At 36.9% G+C, this 27,624-nt stretch overlaps 1 protein-coding gene across 5 annotated transcripts in view; it reads left to right on the forward strand.

Moving 5' to 3' along the window:
- AP3S1 (adaptor related protein complex 3 subunit sigma 1) overlaps positions 1-27,624 on the forward strand; it is a 70,433-nt gene that overhangs the window by 2,490 nt on the left and 40,319 nt on the right. For 4 of the 5 annotated variants that reach the window (XM_067031473.1, XM_067031474.1, XM_059061893.2 and 1 more), the window contains exons 2-3: positions 23,250-23,341; positions 26,738-26,849. The exons of the other annotated variant lie outside the window; for it this stretch is intronic. In XM_067031473.1, coding sequence (XP_066887574.1) covers positions 23,250-23,341; positions 26,738-26,849 — 204 coding nt within the window. The remainder of the gene's footprint in view (positions 1-23,249; positions 23,342-26,737; positions 26,850-27,624) is intronic. 5 annotated transcript variants of the gene reach the window in all.

Here is a 27,624-nt window from a genome sequence, read left to right on the forward strand (position 1 = left end):
TACCATGTGCAGGCAGTGTTTTAAAATTTGGAGGTGAACAAACATAACTTCTGCTCTTTCAGCAGGAGCATAGACAAAGCTAATAAGTAGAATATATACCATGCCGGATAATAATAAGTGCTGTGGGAAAAATAGAGCAGGGAAGGGTGATAGGGAATGCAAGGATGACACTTTAAAATAGGATAGTCAGGTAAGTTTTCACTGACAAAGTGATATTTGACCAAAGACTTGAAGGAGGTGAGAAAGCCAGCCTTGCAGGTATTTGGGGGAAGTTCCTTCCAGGCAGAGGGAGCAGCAGATGCAAAGGCCTGTCTTTTTGGAAGAATAGGTGCCAAGATGACCGGCCCGGCAAAAGCAGACTATGTAAGGAAAGAGGAGTTGGAAATGAAGTCTGTATGTACAGGGCATCAGAGTTTATTCTGTTCTCACTGCCTGGAATGTCCTTCCCTTCCACTGCCAAATGTCTAGATTCCAGGCTTAACTCAAACATCACTTAAGCATCCACTGAATCCTTTTATCTTGCTTAAAGACTTCTCTTGGTTCTTAGGATTTTATTTTTATCTTTACTATGGTACAATATTCTATTTCACATCCCCAAATTCCTTGGGGCATCCTATAGATTCCTTAAAGGAAGGTATCAGGTTTTAGATATATTTGTGTTACCCCCAGCAATCAACATTCAGCCTTGAATATAAAGAACTCCATACATCTTTGCTAAATGCATTCGTCAGAGTTTCCTAGCTTGAGATGGAGTGTGGATTAGAAATGATTTCTTAAGGTTCCTTCCAACTCTCTTTTTTTGGCTGCGTTTGTCTTCATTGCTGCCCTCTGGTTTTCTCTAGTTGAGGTGAGCTGGGGCTACTCTTCGTTGCTGTGTGCGGGCTTCTCATTGCGGTGGCTTCTCTTGTTGAGGAGCGTGGGCTCTAGGCGTGCAGGCTTCAGTAGTTGCAACGTGTAGGCTCAGTAGTTGCAGTGTGCGGGCTCAGTAGTTGTGGCTTATGGGCTCTAGAGCACAGGCTTGGTAGTTGTGGTGCATGGGCTTAGTTGCTCTGTGGCCTGTGGGATCTTCCCAGACCAGGGCTCGAACCCGTGTCCCCTGCATTGGCAGGAAGATTCTTAACAACTGTGCCACCAGGGAAGTCCCCCTTCCAACTCTTAAAATTCAGTCCTTTATTAACTAGAAGTTTTAAGAATCCATGCCTTTAGGACAGAAGTAATGATGAAATAGCTGTAACTGCAACTGTTTCTAGTTGAAAGAAGCCTTTAAGAAGTAGATATCCAATAATATTGACAGTTTTTCGTTTAATTTATTAAGGGACATCTAGGTGTGTGGCTGGGATACCAGTTCTGTACTCTGATAGGATGCAGAGCTTTGAGTCCAACTATAATGATTTGACACTGAGGAGTTTGAAAACTGTTTAACCATTTGCCAACCAGTTTCCCTTACTGTATTGGATCTCCATTTCTTATTTATCCTCCCTCATGATACAACAATTTATATGTTCATCATTACTCTTTAATAGTACAGATTTCCAGTTCCCGCTGTAATAGATTTTTAGGTTTGATTGTGCCTCCAACCTGCTGTTATGTGAGAGACATACGAAATCACACCAGTTTTTCTAAACTGAAGTTTTTGATTCATTCTGCTAGAGTCAGACGTTAAGATTTCAAGGGTGGACTCAGAATGCATCCACTTTTTTTTGCTTTACAATGGTGTGTTAGTTTCTGCTTTACAACAAAGTGAATCAGTTATACATACACATATATCCCCATATCTCTTCCCTCTTGCATCTCCCACCCTCCCTATCCCACCCCTCTAGGTGGTCACAAAGCACCAAGCTGATCTCCCTGTGCTATGTGGCTGCTTCCCACTAGCTATCTATTTTATATTTGGTAGTGTATATATGTCCATGCCACTCTCTTACTTTGTCCCAGCTTACCCTTCCCCCTCCCATATCCTCAAGTCCATTCTCTAGTAGGTCTGTGTCTTTATTCCCGTCTTGCCCCTAGGTTCTTCAGGACCTTTTTTTTTCCCCCTTAGATTCCATATATATGTGTTAGCATATGGTATTTTTCTCTTTCTTACTTTACTCTGTATGACAGATTCTAGGTCCATCCACCTCACTACAAATAACTCAATTTTGTTTCTTTTTATGGCTGAGTAATATTCCTTTGTATATATGTGCCACATCTTCTTTATCCATTCATCTGTTGAGGGACACTTAGGTTGCTTCCATGTCCTGGCTATTGTAAATAGAGTGGCAATGAACATTTTGGTACATGACCCTTTTTGAATTATGGTTTTCTCAGGGTATATGCCCAGTAGTGGGATTGCTGGGTCATATGGTAGTTCTATTTTTAGTTTTTTAAGGAACCTCCATACTGTTCTCCCTAGTGGCTGTATCAGTTTACATCAGAATGCATCCACTTTTGTTTTTACCTTCTGTATCCTTGAGCTATGACTGCAGAAGTTCAGATGTTTTTCTTGGTTTGTTTCTTTAATTGATATTTAGCCATAGCAACTTGGCAACAGTAAACTTTAGTGTTTTTATATTTACTTGGCAATATTTGTATTTTACTATAAATGGTTAATGAGATTTATATTTCATAAGCCATATATATATATATATATATATATATATAATTTTTTTTTTTTTTTTTGGCGGTACTCAGGCCTCTCACTGCTGTGGCCTCTCCCGTTGCGGAGCACAGTCTCCGGACGCGCAGGCTCAGCGGCCATGGCTCACGGGCCCAGCCGCTCCACGGCATGTGGGATCTTCCCGGACCGGGGCACAAACCCGCGTCCCCTGCATCGGCAGGGGGACTCTCAACCACTGCGCCACCAGGGAAGCCCAGATATATTTTTACATAGCCATCAAGCAAGAAAAAAAAAGCTCTTGGGTTATGATTCTCATGTTATTAATGCACCATGGCATATCCTTTGGTGAATATCTGTTATAAAATAAAAGTTTTTTACATTAATTATCTTAGTTGTGTCTACACGTATAAAAATTGTGTATGTATAAGCAAGCACACAAAGTGCAAACAGGAAAGTTTTCAAACTCCTACATACATGAGTTGTCTCAATATTCTTACAAACTATGTCTGATTATTAAGTTGTTTGTCAACCAAATGCAAGCCCTAGAAGGAACTCTCAGATTGTTCTTTCCGTTTTTTTTTAATGTATTTACATAAAAAATATAAAGTGTAAGTATGTATAACTTTTTTTCTTTTTAAAATATCTTTAAGAAAGATGCATCGTTGTTTACTGATGTCTTTTTTTGGCAGCTATTAAGACAACATGACAGATGGGATACTTAAACTTATTTTTATGATGGAGACATAGTTGTCAACAGTTCTAAGTATTAATTAAGGTATTAACACTTATTAACATATAGTATTTGACTTTTGTTAACCAGATAATTCTAAATGATTTGATTTCCTCCCATATGCGTCAGGATGCCTTTGGCTAGTAAGTTGAGTTTTATGAACCTGACTCAAATTTGCTTAAAAAGAACTTTGTTAGGATACAGAATAGGAAGTGCAGACTAGTAGACAAACTACAAAATTATTTGATTCAGCAAATCAGTGACTTCATCATAGATCCAGTTGCTTTCTTTCTCTGCCCTCCTCTTCACAAAATTGATGTCCAAAGGCTGATTTTCTCCTTGAAATCAGTTGTAATCAATAAAATGCACAAGGAGAGAATGATCTGTTCCTGTAATCCTGGGCTGTGGCTTTCCCTTCAGCCTGATTAGTTCTACCCAAGACCAGTAACAGCTTATACGAATGGGGATCCACCCTTGCAGCTGAGGAGGGTGGAAACATGAAGAAAATTGGTGTTCTGTTGGAAAGGTGGAAGAGAAGAGTGGATGTGGGTAGGCAAAGAAGTGTCCACTATTCTCTCTTCATTAGCTCATGTTATTTCTTTTGAATAGGTCGTTTTTTCCTCTGTAATTTTAGATTACTTCTGAGGATGTTACTATCAGGAATGGTTCTTGATAATATGTGGTTCTGAACATGTGCCACAAAAGATCTTACTTAGTTCAAGGTATTCCTTACACCAATGGATCATTGAAAAATTCAAATTCTAATATAATCACAATTTTTGTGGGTAGTATGCTTGAAAACTTGCTTTTAAAAAATTAAGATTCTGCTTCCCTGGTGGCGCAGTGGTTGAGAGTCCGCCTGCTCATGCAGGCGACACGGGTTCGTGCCCCTGTCCGGGAAGATCCCACATGCTGCGGAGCGGCTGGGCCTGTGAGCCATGGCCACAGAGCCTGTGTTCCACAATGGGAGAGGCCACAGCAGTGAGAGGCCCGCGTACCACAAAAAAAAAAAAAAAAAAAATTAAGATTAATAAACCTGTTGAAAATTGTATTGAAAGGAAGAAATAAAATGTTCACCATTACAGTGATTTTTTTGGTTTTGGGGAAAAGGTTATAAATAGGACAGTGTTATAGTTCATTCCTCTGCCTTTCAGGCCTGAGAAAGGTCTTGTATAACGTGGCTGTATTATGTTTCTTTGGTAAAGTTGATTGTTCAATTATTTATTGTTTTAATTTTTAAATAAGTTTCTTTATTGTGATTACATGGAAAATATTTCAGTATTAAGGTCCCTGGGGGACTTCTCTGGCAGTGCAATGGTTAACACTCCATGCTGCCAATGCAGGGGACACGGGTTCGATCCCTGGTTGGAGAACTAAGATCCCGCATGCCACATGGCGTGACCAAAAAAAAAAAAAAAAAAAAGATCACTAGGGACATCCTTGATTTCACCACCCGTCGATAACTATTGATAGTGTATTTCTTGTTTATTTTTTCTTAAATTTTTTTCTTCCAGAATATTCTGATGAAGAGTATATACCTTTTAGACATTACTAACACAAAGAATGCATTGAAGCTGTTGTTGGATTTATGGAACATTTGTGGCTTTAATATAACCAAATATCTGGTTAATGTCTGGCTGTTCTATTGTTAAATGTTTAAAAGTACAATAGTGTATGTTAATTGCACTTTAATAATTTGCATGTATTTTTTTCTCTGTGTATATCTTTTTTTTTTCCCCACATAGTTTAACTTCTGTAAGTAACCTGAGTGTATCAGGGCCCTTCCCTTTTTTGATCCCAAAGGGCAATATTTGCTAATTTTTGTTATAAAGTCAAAGAATTCAATCTTTAACACCTGGAATTGTCTTTGTGCTTTTTGGGTTATGGATTTGTTCACTGCTGCTGCTAAGCCAAGGTGATTCTGAGTTGTAGACCACCTAGAGCAGTCAATCCCCTTCCAGTTTCTTGTGTGTAAAACTCTCAAATTAGGATAAATTACACTTGCCCATTCAGCCCTATCAACCTTCCACTTACCAAATCCTTTGAACTGCAATACAGATAAACAACTTTATTTACTGAAGGATCAGGCAATGCTCAAGAATACTGCAGTGTAGGAGGAGTAAAGGCCGGTATTCTAGCTATCAGGTGTTAAGTTCTTAAGTCTCCAAGAGGATGCACATCTGGACTTAGTCCTTTGAAAGTAGGAGTGGCCTTTTTGGAAACTATCTGACCTGTCCATTGCACTCTTTATGCTCTCTTCCTCTGCCCATATTCCTTCAACAGATATCTATTTGTTGTTTGTATGCCCCTGTTCTAAGCACTGCTAATATTGTAATGAGTAAGACTGATGTCCTTCCTGCCCTATGAGTTTACATTCTAGTTATAGGAAATAGGCAATAAACAAATTATGTAACAACTGTGATTAGTCTGTGAAAAAAAGAAACAGTGTAGGGGGATAGAGAATGATGGGGGAGAGGCTATCTTAAATAAAATCATCAAGGAAAGCCTCTTTAAAAACCTGACGTTTGAGAAGAGAACTGAATGAGGTGAGGGAGTGTTTGAGAACAGCTGAGGAAAGAATGTTTCAGGCATAAAGAGGTTCAGGATCCCTCGATGGGTCCGAAATTTGTGTTGAGGAATAGCAAGAAGGCAAGTTGAGTGATCACAGGGAAGAGTGGCAAGAGATGAGGTCAGAGAGAAAGACAGGGACAGATCATGCCGATATGCCAAATCACACAGTCTCTTCGAATCTTTCAGTCTGATGACATCATCCCTAACATGCTCTCCACAAGAAGTGGTATTTCTCCTTGAATCCTACTTGTATTTTGCACAATTGAACAATGCCTCTGGCCTCTGCAGGAGAGTCAGTGATGCTCAATAATGAGACTGCTCAATTATTTTCTTCTCTACCTGGTTTGGAGAGGTAGGAGAGCTAACCCAGTGAATTAAGGTAAAAGTGATTGCTCAATTCTGTGCAACCTCTGTACTAATGAGACCAGTGATCAAGCTGGTTTTGTTTCCTAAGTAACCGGTGAAGTAATACAACTCAAGAAGAAAAGCATTTATTTTTCCCAGGCATCTCACAGCCTTGATTATAGATGAGCAAAGTTTATGTGAAGCCACTAAACCACCTCTAATACTGTGCGGAGAAGCATCTACATCTTTCCTGCCTTGCTTCCAGCCTTGTAATTCAAGAATCAGTAGCTGTCAGTCATTGTTCCCTTTGTTACCCAGAAGGAGAGGGCTCTTTATCTGTGTGTCAGACCCACTGAATTGTTTTGATTACTATGTGCTGTCTAATTAAGTGGGGGAAGATTGCTAGTTCATCCCACCACACATATATTCTTCCATTTCCTGTCATCAACATATCTTAGTGTGATTGTTACAGAATAATTTTTTTATGGTGCTAAAATATATGTAATGTGAAATTTACCATTTTAGGTAGTATGTATCTCTGTGGCATTAAGTAAATTCTCAGTGTTGTGTAACCATCACTAACCCTCCATCTTCAGAACTTTTTCATCTTCCCCACTTGAAACTTTGTACACTGTTAAACACTTAACTCCCCATTCTCCCCTTCTCCCAGCCACTGGTAACCACCATTCTCCTTTCTGTCTCAATGAATTTGACTACTCTAGGAATCTCTTGAAAGAGGAATTTTACAATGTTTGCCCTTTTATTACTGGCTTATTTCACTTAGTATGATGTCTTCAAAGGTTTAACTATGTTGTCGAATGTGTCAAAATTTCATTCCTTTTTAAGGCTGAATAATATTCCATTGCATATATGTATGTGCCACACATTGTTTATCCATTTATCTGTTAGTGGATCCTTGGGTTGCTTCCACTTTCTGGCTGTTGTGAATAGTGCTGCTATAAACATGGGTCATAGGATACATTTCTCTACTGACTAGTAACGTTGAGCATCTTCTCATGTGTTTACTGATCATTTGTACAGCTTCTTTGGAGAAATGTCTGTTTAAGTACTTTGCCCATTTTATAATCTGGCTGTTTGATTTTTTGTTGTTGAGCTGTTCTTTATACATTCTGGTTATCAATCCCTTATCAGATATATGATTTGCAAATATTTTCTCCCAATCAGTGGTTTGCTTTTTCACCCAAGGAATGGTATCCTTTTTCAAAGGATAGTGTCCTTTGTTGCACAAAAGATTTTAATTTTGGTGAGATCCAACTTACCTTTTTTTTTTTCTCCTGTGCTTTTGGTGTTATATCCAGAAAATAATTTTTTAATGACCACATAATAATTTGTTGTATAGTGTTTCATAATTTATTTAACCAGACTTCTGCTGTGGACTTTTATTTTGAAAAATGTTTTTTAAATGAAGATTGGATAAGAAAATACTTATAAAACCTGATGCATAATAAAGACTCAATACTTTACCTAAATTAATAATAACTTTTATTACTACTTTTATTAGTACTACTTCTTTATAATTCCTATCCTTGATTGGAAAATTATATAACTTAGGGACTGTAGAACATTCCAGTGATTGTTCTCAGATACTCTATTTCCTCAAAATGAATTGTAGACCTTGTTTTGGAATGAACTTCCTTCTTATTACAAAATACAAAGTCCTACAAGATTTTTCTGGAGAAGAGTTTCATTGAGAGATGTTTTAAGGAGAAAGTTAGCTAAAAAACTTGCCCAGCTTTTTAAAAATTTTATTTTAAAGAATTACCTTACATTAAAAAAACTTTAAGATATAATTTATAATTCACATACTATAAAATTCACCCATTGAAAGTGCACAATTCAGTGATTTTTTTTTTTTTTTTTTTGGTAATCATGGTTGTGCAACTATCACCATAATCTAAGTTTAGAACGTTTTCATCAAACCAAATGAAATCTCACACCCATTAATAGTCATTCCCCAATCTGTACTCCTCCCAGCCCCTGGCAACCACTGATCTATTTTCTGTGTCTTTAGATTTGCCTATTCTATTCATTTCGTGTAAATGAAATCATGAAATATGTAGTCTTTTGTGGTTGGCTTCTTTTCACTTAGCATGATGCTTTCAGGATTCACTCATGTCACAACACATATCAGTACTGCATTCTTCTTTATGGCCAAGTAATATTCCATTGTATAGATATACCACATTTGTTTATCCCTTTATCAGTTGATGGATGTTTGAATTGTTTCTACTTTTTTGGCTACTATGAATAGTGCTGCTGTGAACATTCATGTACAAATTTTCCTGTGAACATATATTTTCACATCTTTTGGGTGTGTATCTAGGAATGGAATTGCTAGGTCATACAGTAACTTTGTTTATTAATTGTCTAAAGAATCACCAGACTGTTCTCCAGATTGTCTATTCCATTTTACATTCCCATCAGCAATGTATGAAGGTTCTAATTTCTCCATATCCTCATTAACTCTTTTTTTAAAAAAATATTTGTTTATTTATTTGGTTGTGCCAGGTCTTTGTTGCAGCAGGCAGACTCCTTAGTTGCAGTTTACCGGCTCCTTAGTTGTGGCTTGCCAGCTCCTTAGTTGCAGCATGTGAACTCTTAGTTGCAGCATGCATGTGGGATCTAGTTCCCTGACCAAGGATTGAACCCAGGCCCCCTGCATTGGGAGCACGGAGTCTTCACCACTGCACCACCAGGGAAGTCCCTCATTAACTCTTTTTATTTTATTATATGTCTTTTTGATTCTAGCTATCCTGGTGAATGTCAGATGGTATCTCACTGTGATTTTGGTTTGTATTTTCCTAATGACACTGACAGTGAGCATCTTTTCATGTGCTTATTGACTGTTTGCGTATCTTTGGAGAAAAGTCTTTTCAAATCCTTAGCTCATTTTAAAGTTGGGTTATATGTCTTTTCGTTATCGAGTTTGTAAGAGTTCTTCATATACTCTGGATGCAAGTACCTTACAGATATATGGTTTGTAAATATTTCTTCCTGTTTTGTTGTTTTCACTTTCCTGCTGATATCATTTGCAGTGCAAAGGTTTTTAATTTTTTTTTTTTTTTTTTTTTTTTTTTTGCGGTACGCGGGCCTCTCCTGCTGCGGAGCACAGGTTCCGGACGCGCAGGCCCAGCGTCCATGGCTCACAGGCCCAGCCGCTTGGCGGCATGTGGGATCTTCCCGGACACGGGTTCGTGCCCCATGCATCGGCAGGCGGACTCTCAGCCACTGCGCCACCAGGGAATCCCAAAGGTTTTTAATTTTGATGTCGTCCAATTTTATCTATTTTTTCCTTTGCCTGTGTTTTTTTGCACATCTAAGAAAGATTTGTCGAATCCAAGGTCATATAGGTTAGTACCTATAATTCCTTCCAAGAGTTTCGTAGTTTTCTTACACTTAGGTCTGTGATCCTTTTTGAGTAAGTTTTGTGCAGGGTGTGAGCTAGGGATTAACGTTATTTATATGCATGTGGCTATCCAGTTTTCCTAGCACCATTTGTGGAAGAGACTGTTCTTTTCCCATTGAATTGTCCAGATACCTTACTCCAACTTTCCTCCCCAAATTTTTACTTTGTTTTTGAGTTTTCACACCTTTCAGCTTCCGCCATGGTTCAGGCTCTCTCTTTTTTTTTTTTTTTTTTTTTAAATTTTTTTTTTATTTTTTTATTTTATTTTATTTTTTTTTAACATCTTTATTTGAGTATAACTGTTTTACAATAGTGGGTTAGTTTCTCCTTTACAACAAAGTGAATCAGTTATACATATACATATGTTCCCATAACTCTTCCCTCTTTTGTCACCCTCCCTCCCACCCTCCCTATCCCACCCCTCTAGGTGGTCACTAAGTACAGAGGTGAACTCCCTGTGCTATGCTGTAGCTTCCCACTAGCTATCTAATTTACATTTGGTAGTGTGTATATGTCCCTGCCACTCTCTCACATCGTCACAGCTTACCCTTCCCCCTCCCCATATCCTCAAGTCCATGCTCTAGTAGGTCTGTGTTTTAGTGGTAGGAGGGAATAAAACACAGGCTCTCTCTTTAAATATTTCAAACTCTCAGTCTATCACCTTCTCAGCTGTTTGTTATTTAAATTAAATAATTAGGTTTTTGCCACTGAAAGTGGGAAACATTTTAGTATGGTAGATGTTAATTTTAGAGTGTTAATAATAGCTGTCATTTATTGAGTGCTTGCTTTCTTGTGCTAAGTATTTTTAATGCAGTTTTATACATCGTGGGGAAAAATGCCAGAGAGTTAAAAGAAATTTAATGAAATATCTGGGCAAGTGTTAATATAATTTCTGTTGCAGGTGCCCTCTTCCCTCCTTGTTTGGGATTTAAGGGTAGCCCCATGATGACTGCTTGTTCTTTATACACTCAGGCTAAAGTGAAGTCTACTCAAATATATCAAGTCTCCAGCCAGACTTCCTACTTGGGAGAGGTCTGGCAAAAAAAACCCACTGAGTTTTCTTTGCTGGGGCCTTCTCTTCTTCATGATTCCTAAATGTTGGAGTGCTCTGAGGCTTAGTTTTCAAACTTTTCTTCCTTTTAGGAAAAAGACAGTCCTCTTCCTTTTGCAAAATGAACTAATTATTATTCTTCATATATGCTGCTCACTTTCTTGATTCCATGCTTTGGCCCAAACTTTTCCTTCTGCCTCCAATATCATGTAACTTCACGTTCCCTCTTCTCTGCATTTCTGAATTCTTTCTGTTCTTTAAGGCCGTTCCTAGATATCTGTCACTTTTCTTTGAAAATAATCTTGCTGCTGAAAATCATTTGTTCCCCTTCTTATAGTATATTATTTGTGCTGTTCTTATGTCAGGGGTTGCCCCCTTTTATTATAAAGACATCTATTTCTTTTTTGAAATATTAAAAAGGCAAGATATAGAACATGAAATAAAAATATTAAGTAGTTATATTCATTTTATTTCTTTAAGCTCTTTGGGAAAATAAACTTTCTCTTTCATCTTGGTAATTCTTGATATTCTAACATTCAGTGATGTGAATGAATGCATTTTTCTTTTTAATTGGCTGTGTTGGGTCTTCATTGCTGCTTGCGGGCTTTCTCTAGTTGCGGCGAGCAGGGGCTACTCTTCATTGTGGTGCGCAAGCTTTTCATTGTGGTGGCTTCTCTTGTTGTGGAGCACAGGCTCTAGGTGCACAGGCTTCAGTAGTTGTGGCTTACGGGCTCTAGGCGTGCAGGCTTCAGTAGTTGTGGCACACGGGCTCAGTATTTGTGGCTCATGGGCTCTAGAGTGCAGGCTCATTAGTTGTGGTGCACGGGCTTAGTTGCTCCGCGGCATGTGGTATCTTCCCGGACCAGGGCTTGAACTCATGTCCCCTGCATTGGCAGGTAGCTTCTTAACCACTGTGCCACCAGGGAAGCCTGAATGAATGCATTTTAAGAAAAAAATTCTTCGTGTATGGGAGGCAGGGAGGAGGATAATGACATATTTACTGTTTGATTAGAGGAAAGTTTGGGTTTTAAAGTTGCCTTTTATAATATATGTGTAGAAACAAGGAAGAAACATAGGAAAAGATAAGGTTTTATTAGTAGGATACTGAATTTTTAAAATTTAATTTTCAGTATGCATTAAGAAGTAGTTAAAATAATAAAAGTTGTTGCCTTTATGTAACTCTAGTTGTCTTTAGACTGATGTAATCTAGGAGTTGTGGCTGACTGAAATGTATGTATACTTTTGTTATGAAACATAGTGTTAGGAAATCTGATCAGCCTGAGGCAAGCTCCAGGCTTCTTTATGAAAGCTGTTAAATTAAATTGATTTTTAAAGAAAGGGTAGTTGTCTTATGTAAGCAGAGACTGAATTTGTTTAATCTTAACTTAGACTGGTTATTTGATTAAAATTTCAAGACTTCTTACCAGTATTGATTTTCTTAGTTGAGTATTGCTTGGTATTTTGAGAAAAATGATTCCAAGTAGCAGTCTTGAAGTATGAGAAATTCTTTTCACTGTTAAAATAGTGAAACATAATTAAGGTTTAGCATATTTAAACTGTTATTTGTTTATGAACAATAATATAATGCAAAAAGATAACTTTCCTTAAAGTAAAACTCCTCTAAGATCTTTACACTATCATTAGAATTCTAACAGGGCCTGCAGGTAGATTTTCTAAAGTAAGTCAGTGTTATTAATCCATGCTTATTATGTGACAGCTGTTTTTTTTTTTTTTTTTTTTTTTTTTTTTTTTTGCAATATGGGGGCCTTTCACCGCTGTGGCCTTTCCCGTTGTGCAGTGCAGGCCCAGCGGCCATGGCTCACAGGCCCAGCCGCTCCACGGCACCTGGGATCCTCCCAGACCGGGGCACGAACCCGCATCCCCTGCTTCGGCAGGCGGACTCTCAACCGCTGCGCCACCAGGGAAGCCCCGCCAGCTGTTGTTTTTAAGAGCTTTATGCATATTAACTCAATCTTCACAACAACTCTGTGAGGTAGATACTGTTATTCTTGCTACAAATGAGGAAAACTCAGGCACAGAGAGGTTAAGTAACTTGCTCAAAGTCACCCAGTTAATAAACACCATATTCAGGAGTAAACCCCGATAGTCTGGTTACAGAATCCATACTCTCCTCCCTCCCTTTTTTACTTTTAGTTTGCTTATCAGAGTTATACATTAGCATAGGTTAAAGAATATAATAGTTCTATAAGGTTTATAATTAAAAAATAACATGGTCTCATTTCTCCCTTCCCACAGGTAGGTACTTTTATTTGATAACTCAGTGATTATTACATGTCTCTAAATAACTTGCTTGTTTTGTTGCCTGATTTTTCACTTGTGGGCGTGATCTGTTGACTTCTGCTATTGAAAATGATTATTTAGCTCCTTTTCCACCCCTCCTGCCCAGCATCTGTATCCTACCAGTCCTTTCATAGTTACTTCATAATTTTGATTAGATCAGTATTTGGTGTTTACATTAATTTCTTGTGTAAACATCCTCAGGTGAACCATGTTGTAAACTGTGCTTAGTTTTTCCTTTCCTGACATTTCATTTTCCTTGCGGATACAGTTGCCTTTTCCTTTGATCAAGTTTTTTATTTACTTATCACTAATTCATGTCTTTGCCAGTTGTCTCAGTCATATATATCTTCTATCAGTTTCATGTTCCTGAAGAAATCCCTCCTGGAATCCTTTGACTAGGTCCGATTTGGACCTGTTTTATGGCAGTCATATTAGGATCTTTGTTATCTTAGGTATTCCTTTTGCCTATTCCTGTGTTGGATCCCTTGTTGCTTGATTTTTTTGGTTTATTACCTTACCATGGTGGAGCTTACAGGAGTTATCCTCCAGTAACTTCTTGAGAAAGGTCATGGGAAGTAGATTTTTTTTGAGATCTTGCATATCTGAAAAGAGTATAACTTTACATTGACTGCCTATAGAATTCTTGGTTGGAAATAACTTTTCCTCAGAATTTTGGTGGCATTGCTCTATTACCTTTTAGTTTCCAGTATTGTTATCGAAAAGCCTGATGCAATTCTGATTACCTGTTCTTTGTGTATGATCTGTTTTTACTGTCCAGAAAATATGTAGAATCCTGTTTGTCAGCAATTTCTAAAGTTTCATAGACCCTTGTTATGAGTCTGTTTTCATTAGTTGTGCTGGATCTTTGATGGGCTCTTTAATTCTGGAAGTTCTTGTTTTCTTTCCTTGAAAAATTTCTCAGTTTGCTCTCTTCTCTTTTTTTTTTTTTTTTTTTTTTTTTTTTTTTTTTTTTTTTTGCGGTATGCGGGCCTCTCACTGCTGTGGCCTCTCCCGTTGCGGAGCACAGGCTCCGGACGCGCAGGCCTAGCAGCCATGGCTCACGGGCTTAGTTGCTCCGCGGCATGTGGGATCTTCCCGGACCAGGGCACGAACCCGTGTCCCCTGCATCGGCAGGCGGATTCTCAACCACTGCGCCACCAGGGAAGCCCTCTCTTCTCTTTTTGAATCTTCTTTTATTCAGCATTCCTCTGGACTGTTGTTCTACTTTTGTTATCCTTTCTCTTCTATTTTCTGTCTTTCTGCCCTTTGGTCCTATTTTTTGAATGATTTTCTCACTTTATTTTCCAGTCTTTCCCCCAAATTTTAAAATTTCTCCATATATTTTTAATTTACGTGAATTCTTTTAAAAAAATTTCTGAATGTTACTGTTTTGTGGTAGGCTGTTCCTGTTTCCTAGTTGGATTATCTTTTCTTATCTCTCTGGTATTAATGATACATACTTAAAAATTTTCTTCTTCCAACTTGGTTTGTTTCCTCTCAGTTGCTTTTCTCCTCTACTTTTGTCCTTAGCTTTTATGTTCAAGCTGTCTTCAGATGTCCACTAATCTTTGGTTGACTTCTGTGTAAAGATAGGATACTGAAAACTAATTGGAAACGCTGAATCCATGAGTAGAGGTTATCTATATGAGCTTTACTTGAGACAGTGTGGCTAGGCAGTTTAGCTAGGGTAACAATTGCTGTAACAACAATCCCCCCAGTGTTAGTGCCTTAACACAATAAAAGTTTATTTCTCACTCACATAAAGTATAGTATTGGTGTTTCTGATCAGCTAGAACCTTCTTTGTGGGCATTTATTTGTCATTCTTGAGATGGTGTTAACGGAACTTGTGCATCTAGTTAACATGGAAGATTGTGCAGGAATTTTTATGAGTGAGGCTTAGATGGTGTATTATTTTCTTTATTTATTTTTGGCTGCATTGGGTCTTCGTTTCTGCATGCGAGCTTTCTCTAGTTGCAGCGAGCAGGGGCTACTCTTTGTTGCAGTGTGCAGGCTTCTCATTGCGGTGGCTTCTCGTTGCAGAGCACAGGCTCTAGGCACGTGGACTTCAGTAGTTGTGTCATGTGGGCTCAGTAGTTGTGGCTCGTGGGCTGTAGGGCACAGGGTCAGTAGTTGTGGCACACGGGCTTAGTTGCTCCGCAGCATGTGGGATCTTCCCAGACAAGGGCTTGAACCTGTGTCCCCTGCATTGGCAGGCGGATTCTTAACTACTGTGCAATCAGGGAAGCCCCTAGATGGTGTATTTTTAAAAAAATTTTTTAAATTAAAAGAAGTTTTTTTTGAAGTATAGTTGATTTACAGTGTTGTGCCAGTCTCTGCTGTACAGTGAAGTGACACAGTTAAACACATGTAGACATTCTTTTTCTTATATTCTTTTCCATTATGGTTTATCACATGATATTGAATATAGTTCCCTGTGTTATACAGTAGGAGCTTGTTTATCCATTCTATATATAGTAGTTTACACCTGCTAATCCCAAACTCCCAGTACTTCCCTTCCCCCACCACCTCCTCCTTGGCAACCACAGGTGTGTTCTCTATGTCTGAAACTGTTTCTGATTTGTAGATAGGTTCATTTGTGCCATACTTTAGATTCCACATATAAGTGATATCATATGGTGATATCATATTATTTGTCTTTCTCTTTCTGACTTCACTTAGTATGATAATCTCTAGTTCCATCCATGTTGCTGCAAATGGCATTATTTCATTCTTTTTATGGCTGAGTAATACTCCATTGTGTATATGTACTAGATTTTCTTTATCCATTCATCTGTCCATGGACATTTAGGTTGTTTCCATGTTTGGGCTGTTGTGAATAGTGCTGCTATAAACATACGGGTGCATGTATCTGTTTGAATTACAGTTTTATCCGGGTATATGTCCAGGAGTGGGATTGTTGGATCATATGGTAATTCTATTTTTAGTTTACTGAGGAACCTCCATACTGTTCTCCATAGTGGCTGCACCAGCTTATCAATACACTGGCACCAACACTATAGGAGGGTTCCTTTTTCTCCACACCCTCTCCAGCATTTGTTATTTGTAGACTTATTAATGATGGCCATTCTGACTGGTGTGAGGTGGTACTTCACTATAGTTTTGATTTGCATTTAAAGAAGACATACAGATGACCAGTAGGTACATGGACAGTGTATTTTTAACAACTGGCTCACCTGGGAGGAAAGAACTCTATTTTATAGTATTGGCCGCATGATGTAAGTATTCCATTATGGTCAGTTTCATGCTACCAGCATGATGTAGTGACATCATGTGACTGAATGCAGAAATGGGAAGAGATGACGCATTGTTGGTTTTCAATTGTGCCAGCTCTGGTATACCACTGCAACTGCCTACCACATCACGTTGTCCAAAACTGAGTTGTATGGCTCCCTTAAATTCAAGGGAGAATGGAAAATATTCTTGAATTGTGTGCCTGGGAAGTAGAGTTTGGTGAACAGACAGCAGTTTCTGCTGAAGTTGGGACCTCCAGTGTCATTAACTTTAGATCTAGGTACAGTTCCTGGAGAAGTTTGTTCCAGGCTTTAGCCTGGAGGGTGTCAAAGGCCTAACTGTAGGAATTCTGGGAATGGATTGACGAAAAGGACTAAGGATTTCAACATCTGGCTTGTTGACATTTTCTTAACCCCCCCTGTTTTCAGTATGGCCTGGTATTCACTTATACTGCTGCTCTAACAAATGACCACAAACTCAGTGACTTAAAAACAACACAAATTTCCAGGCATACCTCATTTTATTGCACTTTACAGATACTGTATTTTTTACAGATTGAAGATTTGTGGCAACCCTGCCTCAAGCCAAGTCTATTGGCACCATTTTTTCTAACAGCATTTGCTCACTTGTGCCTCTATGTCATATTTTGGTAATTCTCGAAATATTTCAAATTTTTTCATTATTATTATCTTTGTGATAGTGATCTGTGATAGTGATCATTGATGTTACTGTTGGAATTGTTTTGAAATGCCACGAACCACACACACATTAGAGAGCAAACCAAATGTGTGTGTTCTGACTGCTCCAGTCACCAGCCAATCCTCTATCTCTCTCCCACTTCTTGGGCCTCCCTGTTCCCTGAGACACAGCAATATTGGAATTAGACCAGTTAATAATCTGACAGTGGCCTCTAAGTTCAAGAGAAAGGAGGAGTTGCATGTCTCTCACTTTAAATCAAGAGCAAGATATGATTAAGCTTAGTGAGGAAGGCATGTTGAAAGCTAAGGTAGGCTGAAAGCTTAGCCTCTTGGACAGGTTAGCCAAGCTGTGAATGCAAAGGAAAAGTTCTTGAGGAAATTAAAAGTGCTGCTGTAGTGAGCACACGGATGATAAGAAAGTGAAACAGCCTTATTGCTGATGTAAAGAAAGTTTAGTGGTCTGAATAAAAGGTCAAACCAGCCATAACATTCCCTTAAGCCAATGCCTAATCCAGAGCAAGGCGCTAACTCTTCAACTCTATATGAAGGCTGAGAGAGGTGAGGATGCTGCAGAAGAAAAGTTTGAAGCTAGCAGAGGTTTAAGGAAAGAAGCCGTCTCCAAAACATGAAAGTGCAAGGTGAAGCAGCAAGTGCTGATGTAGAAACTACATTGAGTTTTCCCGAAGATCTAACTAAGATAATGAACGAAGGTGACTGTACTAAACAACAGATTTTCAGTGTAGACAAAAGAGCCTTCTGTTGGAAGAAGATACCATCTAGGATGCGCCTGGCTTCAACGATTCAAAGGATAGGCTGACTCTTTTGTTGGGGGCCAGTGTAGATGGTGGCTTTGTTGAAGCCAGTGCTCATTTACCATTCCAAAAATCCTAGGGCCCTTAAGAATTATGCTAATGTTATTTTAAAATTGTGCTACTCTTCTTGTGTTCTATAAATGGAACAACAAAGCCAGATGACAGCACATCTATTTGCAACATGGTCTACTGAATTTATTTTAAGCCCACTGTTAAGACCTACAGTTCAGAAAAAAAAGATTCCTTTCAAAATATTACTGCTCATTGACAATGCAGCTGGTTACCCAAGAGCTGTGATGGAGATGTACAGTGAGATTCATGTTATTTTCATGCTTGCTAATACAGTGTACATTCTGCAGCCCACAGATCAAGGAGTCATTTTGACTGTCAACTCTTCTTCTTTAAGAAATACATTTTGTAAAGCTAAAGCTGCCATAGATGGTGATTCCTCTGATGGATCTGAGCAGAGTCAGTTGAAATCCTTCTGGGAAGGACTCAACCATTCTAGATGCCAGTGAGAACATTATGATTCATGAGAAGAGATCATAATATCAACATTCACAGGAGTTTGGAAGAAGTTGATTCCAGCCTTCATGGATGACTTGCAGGGGAGGGATTGAAGACTTCATTGGAGGAAGTAACTGTAGCTGTGGTGGAAATAGCAAGAGAACTAGAATTAGAAGCAGAGCCTGAAGATGTGACTGAATTGCTGCAGTCTCATGATAAAAAACTTGAGTGGTTGAGGAGTTGCTTCTTACGGATGAGCAAAGAAGTTATTTCTTGAGATAGAATCTACTCCTGGTGAGGATTCTGTAAAGATTGTTGTTATGATAACAAAGGACTTAGAATAATTGATAAACTTAGTTGATAAAGTATTTGGCAGGGTTTGAGAGGACTGACTTCAATTTTGAAAGAAGTTCTCCTGTGGGTAAAATGCTATCAAGCAGCATTGCATGATTCCTTCTGTATGGAAGGAAGAGTCCATCAGCGAGGCAGACTTCAGTGTTGTCATATTCTAAGAAATTGGCACAGTCACCCCAACCTTCAGCAGCCACCACCCTGAGGAGTCCGCAGCCACTGAGGCAAAACCCTCCACCAGCAAAAAGATTATGATTCATGGAAAGCTCAGATGATAGTTAGCATGTTTTATCAATAAAGTATTTTTAAATTAAGGTATGTACATTTTTTTAGACATAATGCTGTTGCACACTTAGTAGACTACTGTATAGCTTAAACATAACATATACTCACTGGGAAACCAAAATATTCATGTGACTCCCTTTATTATAATATTTGCTTTATTGTGGTCTAGAACCAAACCTTCAATATCTCCAAGGTTTGCCTTTATATACATCACATTTTATTTTCTTTACCCATCCATGGACACCAATGGACACTTAGGTTGTTCCCATATATTGGCTATTGTGTATTATGTCCTAATGAACATGAGAGTGTTTTTATCTTTTCAAGTTAGTATTTTCATTTTCTTCAGGTAAAAACTTAGAAGTGGAATTGCTGGGTCATGTAGTTCTATTTTTAATTTTTTGAGGAACATCCATACTGGTGTTCATAGCAGCTGCACCAATTTACATTCCCACCAACATACAAAAGTGTTCCATTTTCTCCACCTCCTCGCCAATACTCATTATTTTTAGCATCTTTATAATAACCATTCTAATAGGTGTGAAGTGATACTTCATTGTGGTTTTAATTTGCATTTCCCTGATGATAAGTGGTGTTGAGCTTCTTTTCATGTACCTTTTGGCCATCTGTATGTCTTCCTTGGAAAAATCTCTGTTTAGATTTTCTGTCCTAATTTTTTAATTTTTTAAATTGGATTGCTTCTGTATTTTTGCTACTGAGTTTTATAAGTTCTTTATATATTTTGGATATTAACCTCTTATCAGGTATATAATTTGCAGATATTTTCTTCCATTCAGCAGGTTACCTATTTGTTGATGGTTTTCTTTGCTATACAGAAACTTTTTAGTTTGATGTATTCCAGGTCTTATATTTTGCCAAGTCATTTTTCTATTGGGATGTTTATCTTTTTCTTACTGGCATTTAAGTGTTTTTTATGTATGCTAGCAACTATTCCTTTGTCAGTTTTTATGTATTGCAGATATGTTTGTCATGTTTGTAGCTCTCTTAATTCTTTTTTCTGGTGTCATTTGAGCATTAGAAGTGCTTACTGGGCTTCCCTGGTGGCACAGTGGTTAAGAATCCTCCTGCCAATGCAGGGGACATGGGTTTGAGCCCTGGTCCGGGAAGATCCCACATGCAGTGGAGCAACTGAAGCCTGCACGCCTAGAGCCCATGCTGCACAACAAGAGAAGCCACCGCAGTGAGAAGCCCATGCACCGCAACAAAGAGTAGCCCACACTCGCCGCAACTAGAGAAAAATCCACGTGCAGCAACAAAGACCCAACGCAGCCAAAAATTAAATAAATAAATAAATAAATAAAGCTTTTTAAAAAAGTGCTTACTTTTGATGTGATCAAATTTGCCAACCTTTTCCTTTATGGTTATCGTTATTTGTGTCTTATTTGAAAGTCCAACACTATTACAATGTTATAAAGATATTCTTCTGTATTATATTTTTAAATTATTGTAGCTTCACCATTGACATTTATTTTTATTCAATCTGGGATTGATTTTTGAGTATGTGAGTGCTAGAAGTTCATTGTATTAGAACAAAAAGAAAAATTTTTATCCTGGCACCATTTATGGAAATGCCCTTCCATCCTTGCTAATCTGCAATGAGTATTCTGTTTTAAATTAAATAACTATATTTATATGTGGGTGTGTTTCTGGTTCCATCATTCAATTTCCCTATTTCTGCACCAATATGTTGCCTTAATTACTGTGACTTTATAATACTTCTTAATCTGGTCAGCAGGTCCTCTTATATTCCACTTGAGAGTGTCTTGTTATTCTAGTCCTCTGATTTCCTATGTAAGTCATGAGAGGAGTCATATTTGGAGTCATAATCCGGTTTTCAAGTTCTCCCCCTACACACTTGTTGGGATTTTGATTAGAATTGTCTTAAGTCTTTGGAGCATTTTGGGGAGATTGAGCATCTTTATAATATTGAATCATTCAATCTATAAGCATTGTACATTTTTAAAATTTATTTAGGTATTCTTTAATTTTTTCAGTGAAGTTTTATATTTTCTCTTGCATTTTTTTGTTGTTTCCTTTATTCCTAGGCACTGCTTGGTTTTTGATGGTATCTTTTTAAAATTATATTTTACAACTCATACTTGCAGAAGGTTAGAATGGCAGTAGAATTTTATATAATGTGTTTCTTTGTGTTCTTATTAAAACCTTTTACTAATTACAACACTTCTGTGTAAATTATGTTAGATTTTCTATGTGGAAAATCTTTTAATCTGTGACTGACAGTTTTGTTTCTTCCTTTGAAGCTAATCCTTTGAAATTTGTTAATCATTTCCATGATTTTCTTTATAGTTTTATTTTTATCACCCCCAAATTTCTGTCACTATGTAATATTTAGTTTTGCCTGTTTTTGAATTTTATACTGATGGAATGATTACATATCATTCTGGTACTTACTTTTTTCCCCTACTGTAGACTGAATTGTGTACCCCCCATATCCACATGTTGAAGCCCTAACCCTCAATTTGATGGTGTTTGGGATTGGAACTTTGGGAGATAATTAGGTTTAGATGAGATTATGAGGGTGGGGCCCTCATGATGTGATTGGTGCCCTTACCAGAAGAGATACCAGAGAACCTGTTCTTGCTGTTTTTCCCCATAAGGACATGTAAGGACACAGTGAGAAGGTGGTTGTCTTCCAGCCAAGAAGAGATCACTCACCAGAACCCAACTATGCTGGCACCTCAGTCTTGAACCTTTAGCCTCCAGAATTGTGAGAAAATAAATTTCTGTTAGGTAAACCATCAGTCTATGGTATTTTTTTAATGGCAACTTGAGCTGTGGTAACTCTTTTTTTCCACATTAAACTTTTGAGAATCATTCATATTGATGGGTATAATATACTAATTTAATTTTTACTGCTTATAGGATTCTATTTTATAAGCATACCACAGGGACTTCCCTGGTGGCACAGTGGTTAAGAATCCGCCTGCCAATGCAGGGGACATGGGTTTGAGTCCTGGTCTGGGAAGATCGCACATATCGTGGACCAACTAAGCCCGTGCACCACAACTACTGAGCCTGACCTCTAGAGCCCACAAGCCACAACTGTGGAAGCCCGCATGCCTAGAGCCCATGATCCACAACAAGAGAAGCCACCGCAGTGAGAAGCCCACACACCGCAACACTCGCTGCAACTAGAGAAAGCCCACGTGCAGCAACAAAGACCCAATGAAGCCAAAAATAAATAAATAAATAAATAAATTTTTTAAAAAAAGCATACCATAATTTATATGTGGTTGGTGGACATTTGGGTTGTTTTCAGCTTTTTGTTGTTGTTATGGTGTTTTTATGAACATTCTTCTATGTGCTTATTGGTATACAGGTTAAGAATTTATTATGTATATGTAGTTGGCCAATTTTCTATTGTTTTTGACCTTCAAAAACAATGGTTTCATATGGGTTATCATTGTACCTAGGAGTGGAGTGCTGGATTATAAAACTTTTTGCCCAAGTGGTTATACCACTTACCTTCTCACTGGCAGGATGAGTTTCTTTGATTCCACATCTTTGTCAACATTTGATAGTGTCATAACTTTACATTTTTGCTAATATGGTACATGTGGAGTTATCTCATTGTTACTTTAACTTGTGTTTCACTTCATTACTAATGAGATTTGCCATCTTTTTATTTGTTTATGGACCATGATATTTTCTTTCCTGTGAAATTCTTGTTCATGATTTTGTCCAGTTTTCTATTGCAGCGTTTGAGCTGACTCTTTTTTACTTGGATGTGAATTGCTTGGTGAATTTAATAAATATTAATGAATCAATTCTTGGTTTTAGGAAGCACTTATATAAAAATTAGTAAGATGGATAGACTCTTACTTCAATTTGCATTTAGTTAAACTTACTTAATTGGAAGCTCCAAACTTCTGTACTTTCTTCCTTTAAAATATAGATTAGCTATGTGAATTGTTTATAACTTCATCTTTTTATTTCAGTTTACTCATTTGTAAAACAACGGGCTTTGACTAGTTAATATCTAGTGTCCCTTTTGCTAGTGTCTATAATTCATGTGTCTGATATTTTTCTTGTTGGTTTTTGAAGCTGAGAAATGTTTTATTGAAGTGGTAAACTATAAAGTGCTGATTTTTTGTTTTGTTTTTAATTTTAAAATGTTAGGTTTTGTTTCTTTTAAGGTATGATAGGTTAGTTCTCCAAGGACTGCACTCTTAGATGAATTTCCCAGAGAGATACTACTCTCTTTTATTTTTTTAATTCTTATAATGCTGTTAAACCTAGAAATTAGATCCTAACATATATGAATTATTCTTTCTCAGAGTGAAGATACACAACAGCAAATCATCAGGGAGACATTCCATTTGGTATCTAAGAGAGATGAAAATGTTTGTAATTTCCTAGAAGGAGGATTGTAAGTAAAGCATTTCATGGACATTTCTAATCTTTGACTATATGAGTAAAATATATACTGTTTAATCATTTTATCTTAAAATTTCCTAATTTGATTAATTGGATTGGAATTAATTGCCGTTTATGTTAACTATAAATCTAACTTAAATAATTTTTTGAAGATATTTAATCTTTTTCTTTTAAAAATTTATAAAGGCATCCTATATAAAGGTAATATATTCATATGGCAAAAATTCAAACATTACATAGAAGTATAAAATGTAGACCAAGTCTTCCTCCTCCAGCTTTAGCCCTTCTTTCCAGTTTCTTGTGTATCTTTCTAGAAAATTAATTTTGCACTAACATATAAAAGTATAACCTTAAAGATTTTTATTTACGGGATCACACATGTATGCTGGTTTTCATGTTGCTTGTTTGCACTTATATTTTGAAAAACTCTGCATATAAACCCATCTAAAGCATTCTCATTCTTTTTAATGACTACAGAGTACTCCTTAGGGTGAATGGACCTGTTTTCATAAGAATTTAGATAGCACCCTTTATTTTATATTATGATCAATTCTGACGTCTGCTTTTCAAATATATGTGTGTGTCTAGATAGACAGATTCAAATTCAGCTAAGATTTTTCTATTTTTAAAATGAATAAATAAAAATTGCTTATGATTAGTTTGCCAACTATTATAAATAGTTTTAAATTAATGGGTTTCATGAAAATAATTTGTTCTCAAATAGTTTCATAAATATTCCTTTCCGTGTTTATATGTTTAATTTCTTTTTTTTTTTTTAAACATCTTTATTGGAGTATAACTGTTTTACAATAGTGTGTTAGTTTTTCCTTTACAACAAAGTGAATCAGTTATACATATACATATGTTCCCATATCTCTTCCCTCTTGCATCACCCTCTCTCCCACCCTCCCTATCCCACCCCTCTAGGTGGTCACAAAGCACAGAGGTGATCTCCCTGTGCTATGCGGCAGCTTCCCACTAGCTATCTAATTTACATTTGATAGTGTATATATGTCCCTGCCGCTCTCTATATGTTTAATTTCTTAACAAGATATTTCCTCAGTGACAATTCAAAAACTAAACTTTAGCAGAACCTCATTATGAATAATCAGAGATTAGTCTGAGAAACCTACTTTTCTGTATTTTTAAGGTGTATGATGCATATTATGAAAAATAGTTTTCATAATAGAGAATTCATTCTTACCTGACTATAATTTACTTTTTATCATGTAGAAAGTTTACTTGCATTTCTTGAAAAGTTATATCATGCTGCTCTTAAATTTGCAAATACACACCTATGATTTGTACATTTTTCTGTTAACTCGAGGCCTCCAATTTAATAGTTGAAACAGATGTACTTGCTTTCTGTTTTTATATTTTAATTGTACTTTACTTATCTCTCTTAAACTGTAGTTGGGTTTGCCATTACCATCCTTTCCCTTTATCTCAGCTCTTTAATCTTCTAATCTTATAGGAAATTAATCAACCAGCACAGTGCAAGAAATTGATTGGTCTAACCAGGGCACTGTTCGAACTAGAAAGTATGACTTGAGTTTGTAATTATTCTTTTCCAGCCTTACAAAAAGTAGAAAGCAAATATTGCATCAGAGGTGAGCCTACACATCTGGTTTAGTCCTAGTTTTGTTACTAACAAGCTGGTTTTCTTGGTTAGGTCACTTAAATTCTTTGTACCTCAGTTTTCTCCTCTTATGTTAAATAAGATATTTGGACTAAGGATTTCTAAAATCTGTAGCTTTTATATCGTGTATTGCATTCTATATAAGAATTTGAATCAGTATTGTACTATAGTATAAAGATGAAATTATAACAAAACATGTACTTATATTAATATTTTGTTTTATTTTAATAACTTTAATTGCCATTTTGAAACTTACAGTTTTCAAAAGTTTGGTCTTCTTTTAAAGCAGATCCAAACAAAAATTTAAGATAATCACTAAATTGCAGATTCAGGATGAAGTAAAGTCTGCTGTTGCTGCTTTTTGTCCCTTTCAAGGAACAGTTGCAATGATAGTCTATAAATACACCTCAGAATCTTTAAAGTGCTTGTACATATTTTTAAATTGCATACCTTTTCTAGACAGTTGGAGTTTTTTTTCTTGTCAAAGATCATTTTCACTTTTGGTATTAGAGGATATAAAGTAATAAAAAATAATGAGTGTATACTTAGAGAAGTTGTTTCTACAAAACTTGTGAATTTAGTATTACTTTTATTGAGTGACAAATAGGGACTTCCCTGGCGGTCCAGTGGTTAAGACTCCATGCTTCCACTGCAGGGGGCATGGGTTTGATCACTGATCGGGAACTAAGATCTCGCATGCTGCCCAGCACAGCCAAAAAAAAAAAAAAGAAATAGGTGTTATTTTCCTTTGTCTTGTTTGAATGTTCAGTTAGCTCTGATTACACTTAGCCTTGATTTTTTATGTTTTGTTAGTGTTGAAGGGTCTTTTGAGAAGGTGAATGAATTGTTGTAAACTTAACTATGGAACAGTTAAACTGTATTTAGAAAAACAAAAGGTGTTTGTAATGATCCCTGAATTATTATTTTTTTAAATGCTGAAATTCCAGTCATCATAAATAAAAATATTTGGCAAAAGGATTGAATATCTCTTAGCTCAGTTTTCTTGCATTTATATTCCAAAACAAAATGTGTTTTTGGAGAAGATCTTGATGGTAAATATGTCCAAAACTTAAGAAGAAATGTCATTTTTTTTTCCTAGTTGATAATCAATGTTAAGCTGTGTAACTTACTGTGACCTATGGAGTTAAATCTAGTAAGCTCTTAAAAATGCCCTATGATCTCATTTCTGTCTACTTCTCTGACCTAATCGCTTACTAATCTTTCATTGATCGCAGGCCTTCTTTTTCTTTCTTGAACACAGATATTTCGTTCTTCATGAAATTGCCTTTTTATGAGTTTACCTTTGCTTGAAAGGCTCTTCTGTAAATTTTTTCATGGCAGGTTCCTTATCATTAGATCTCATCCTAAACATCAACTCTTTTAACACCCAATAGGAAGTAGCAAAGCCATCAATGTGGCATCATCCTCTTTTGATTCTCTAAGTAGTCCCTTCCACTCTGATAATATTTTCTTTGTTTGTTTATTGCTCATTACCCACTCTCAGTACCTGGCACATAGTAAGTACTTAGTAAATAATTGAATGAATGAATGAACTAATATTAAGCATCGGCATCTTTTACTTGACTTCTCTGAGGAAAACAACCATCTAGTTCACTTGAATGCTATGTCATTAAATGTTACCTTTCTTTTTATAGAAGATTTTAAACAAATTGTCAGTTTTCTTGAACTAATGAAAATGTTTTTCATTTTGTAGCTATAACATTCCAATTGTTTTGTTTTGTCATTTAGATTAATTGGAGGATCTGACAACAAACTGATTTATAGACATTATGCAACATTATATTTTGTCTTCTGTGTGGATTCTTCAGAAAGTGAACTTGGCATTTTAGATCTAATTCAAGTAAGTTAACACTTGCCTCTTACTGTCTTAAACAACAATTTTGGCATTTCAATTTTTTAAAACTTCTGTGTCCTAAATTTTCTGAAATGATGTTTTGTTTGGTAAGAAATAAGTGTTCCATAGTAGATGTTGGGTGGATAAATGAGGGATGAGGGATGTAGAAGCACAGAGTCATTTAATCTAATTAAGACTAACTGCAACTAATTTCCTCATGCCCTTTTTTCCTGTTCATGTAAGTCACCACAAGAACCCCAACACTCATGGGTCTTTTACCATATGTATCCAGATCTAACCCCCAAACCCACCCCTTTCTATCTCCTGAAAAATCTTTCATAATGGCCTGGAACTCAAGGTCAGTCATCAGCAAATTTCTCCTTATCTTCAACCTCTTCTGTTAATATTATCTTCACCTTTTTGCTGTAGGTTAAATCTGGCTTCCCTGATGACACTACCTGCCACCCTCTCAAGTAGTAACAGTGTTCTCTTTTGCTTTCTTCATACCATTGAGTCTGGAGGGTGTTCTCTTTGCTTCTCATTACATTTTCCAGACCTTTTTCTCTTCTAAAACATCTCCAGACTTTATCTCATGTTCTCAAACTATACCTACTTCTACCAATCTGGTTGCAGTAATCTCTCATTCCCACTTCCTATTCATTGGATATTTTGTCAAAAACTTTCAGTGGTCTGAGATTTTACTCTACCTGCAAGCTAACAAGTTAACTATCACAGTTTCATGGATACTGACAGAAGGTGGGAGATTTCGGGACCAGAAACA

The sequence above is a fragment of the Kogia breviceps genome, chromosome 4 (genome assembly GCF_026419965.1).
Source record: "Kogia breviceps isolate mKogBre1 chromosome 4, mKogBre1 haplotype 1, whole genome shotgun sequence".
Lineage (NCBI taxonomy): Eukaryota > Metazoa > Chordata > Mammalia > Artiodactyla > Physeteridae > Kogia > Kogia breviceps.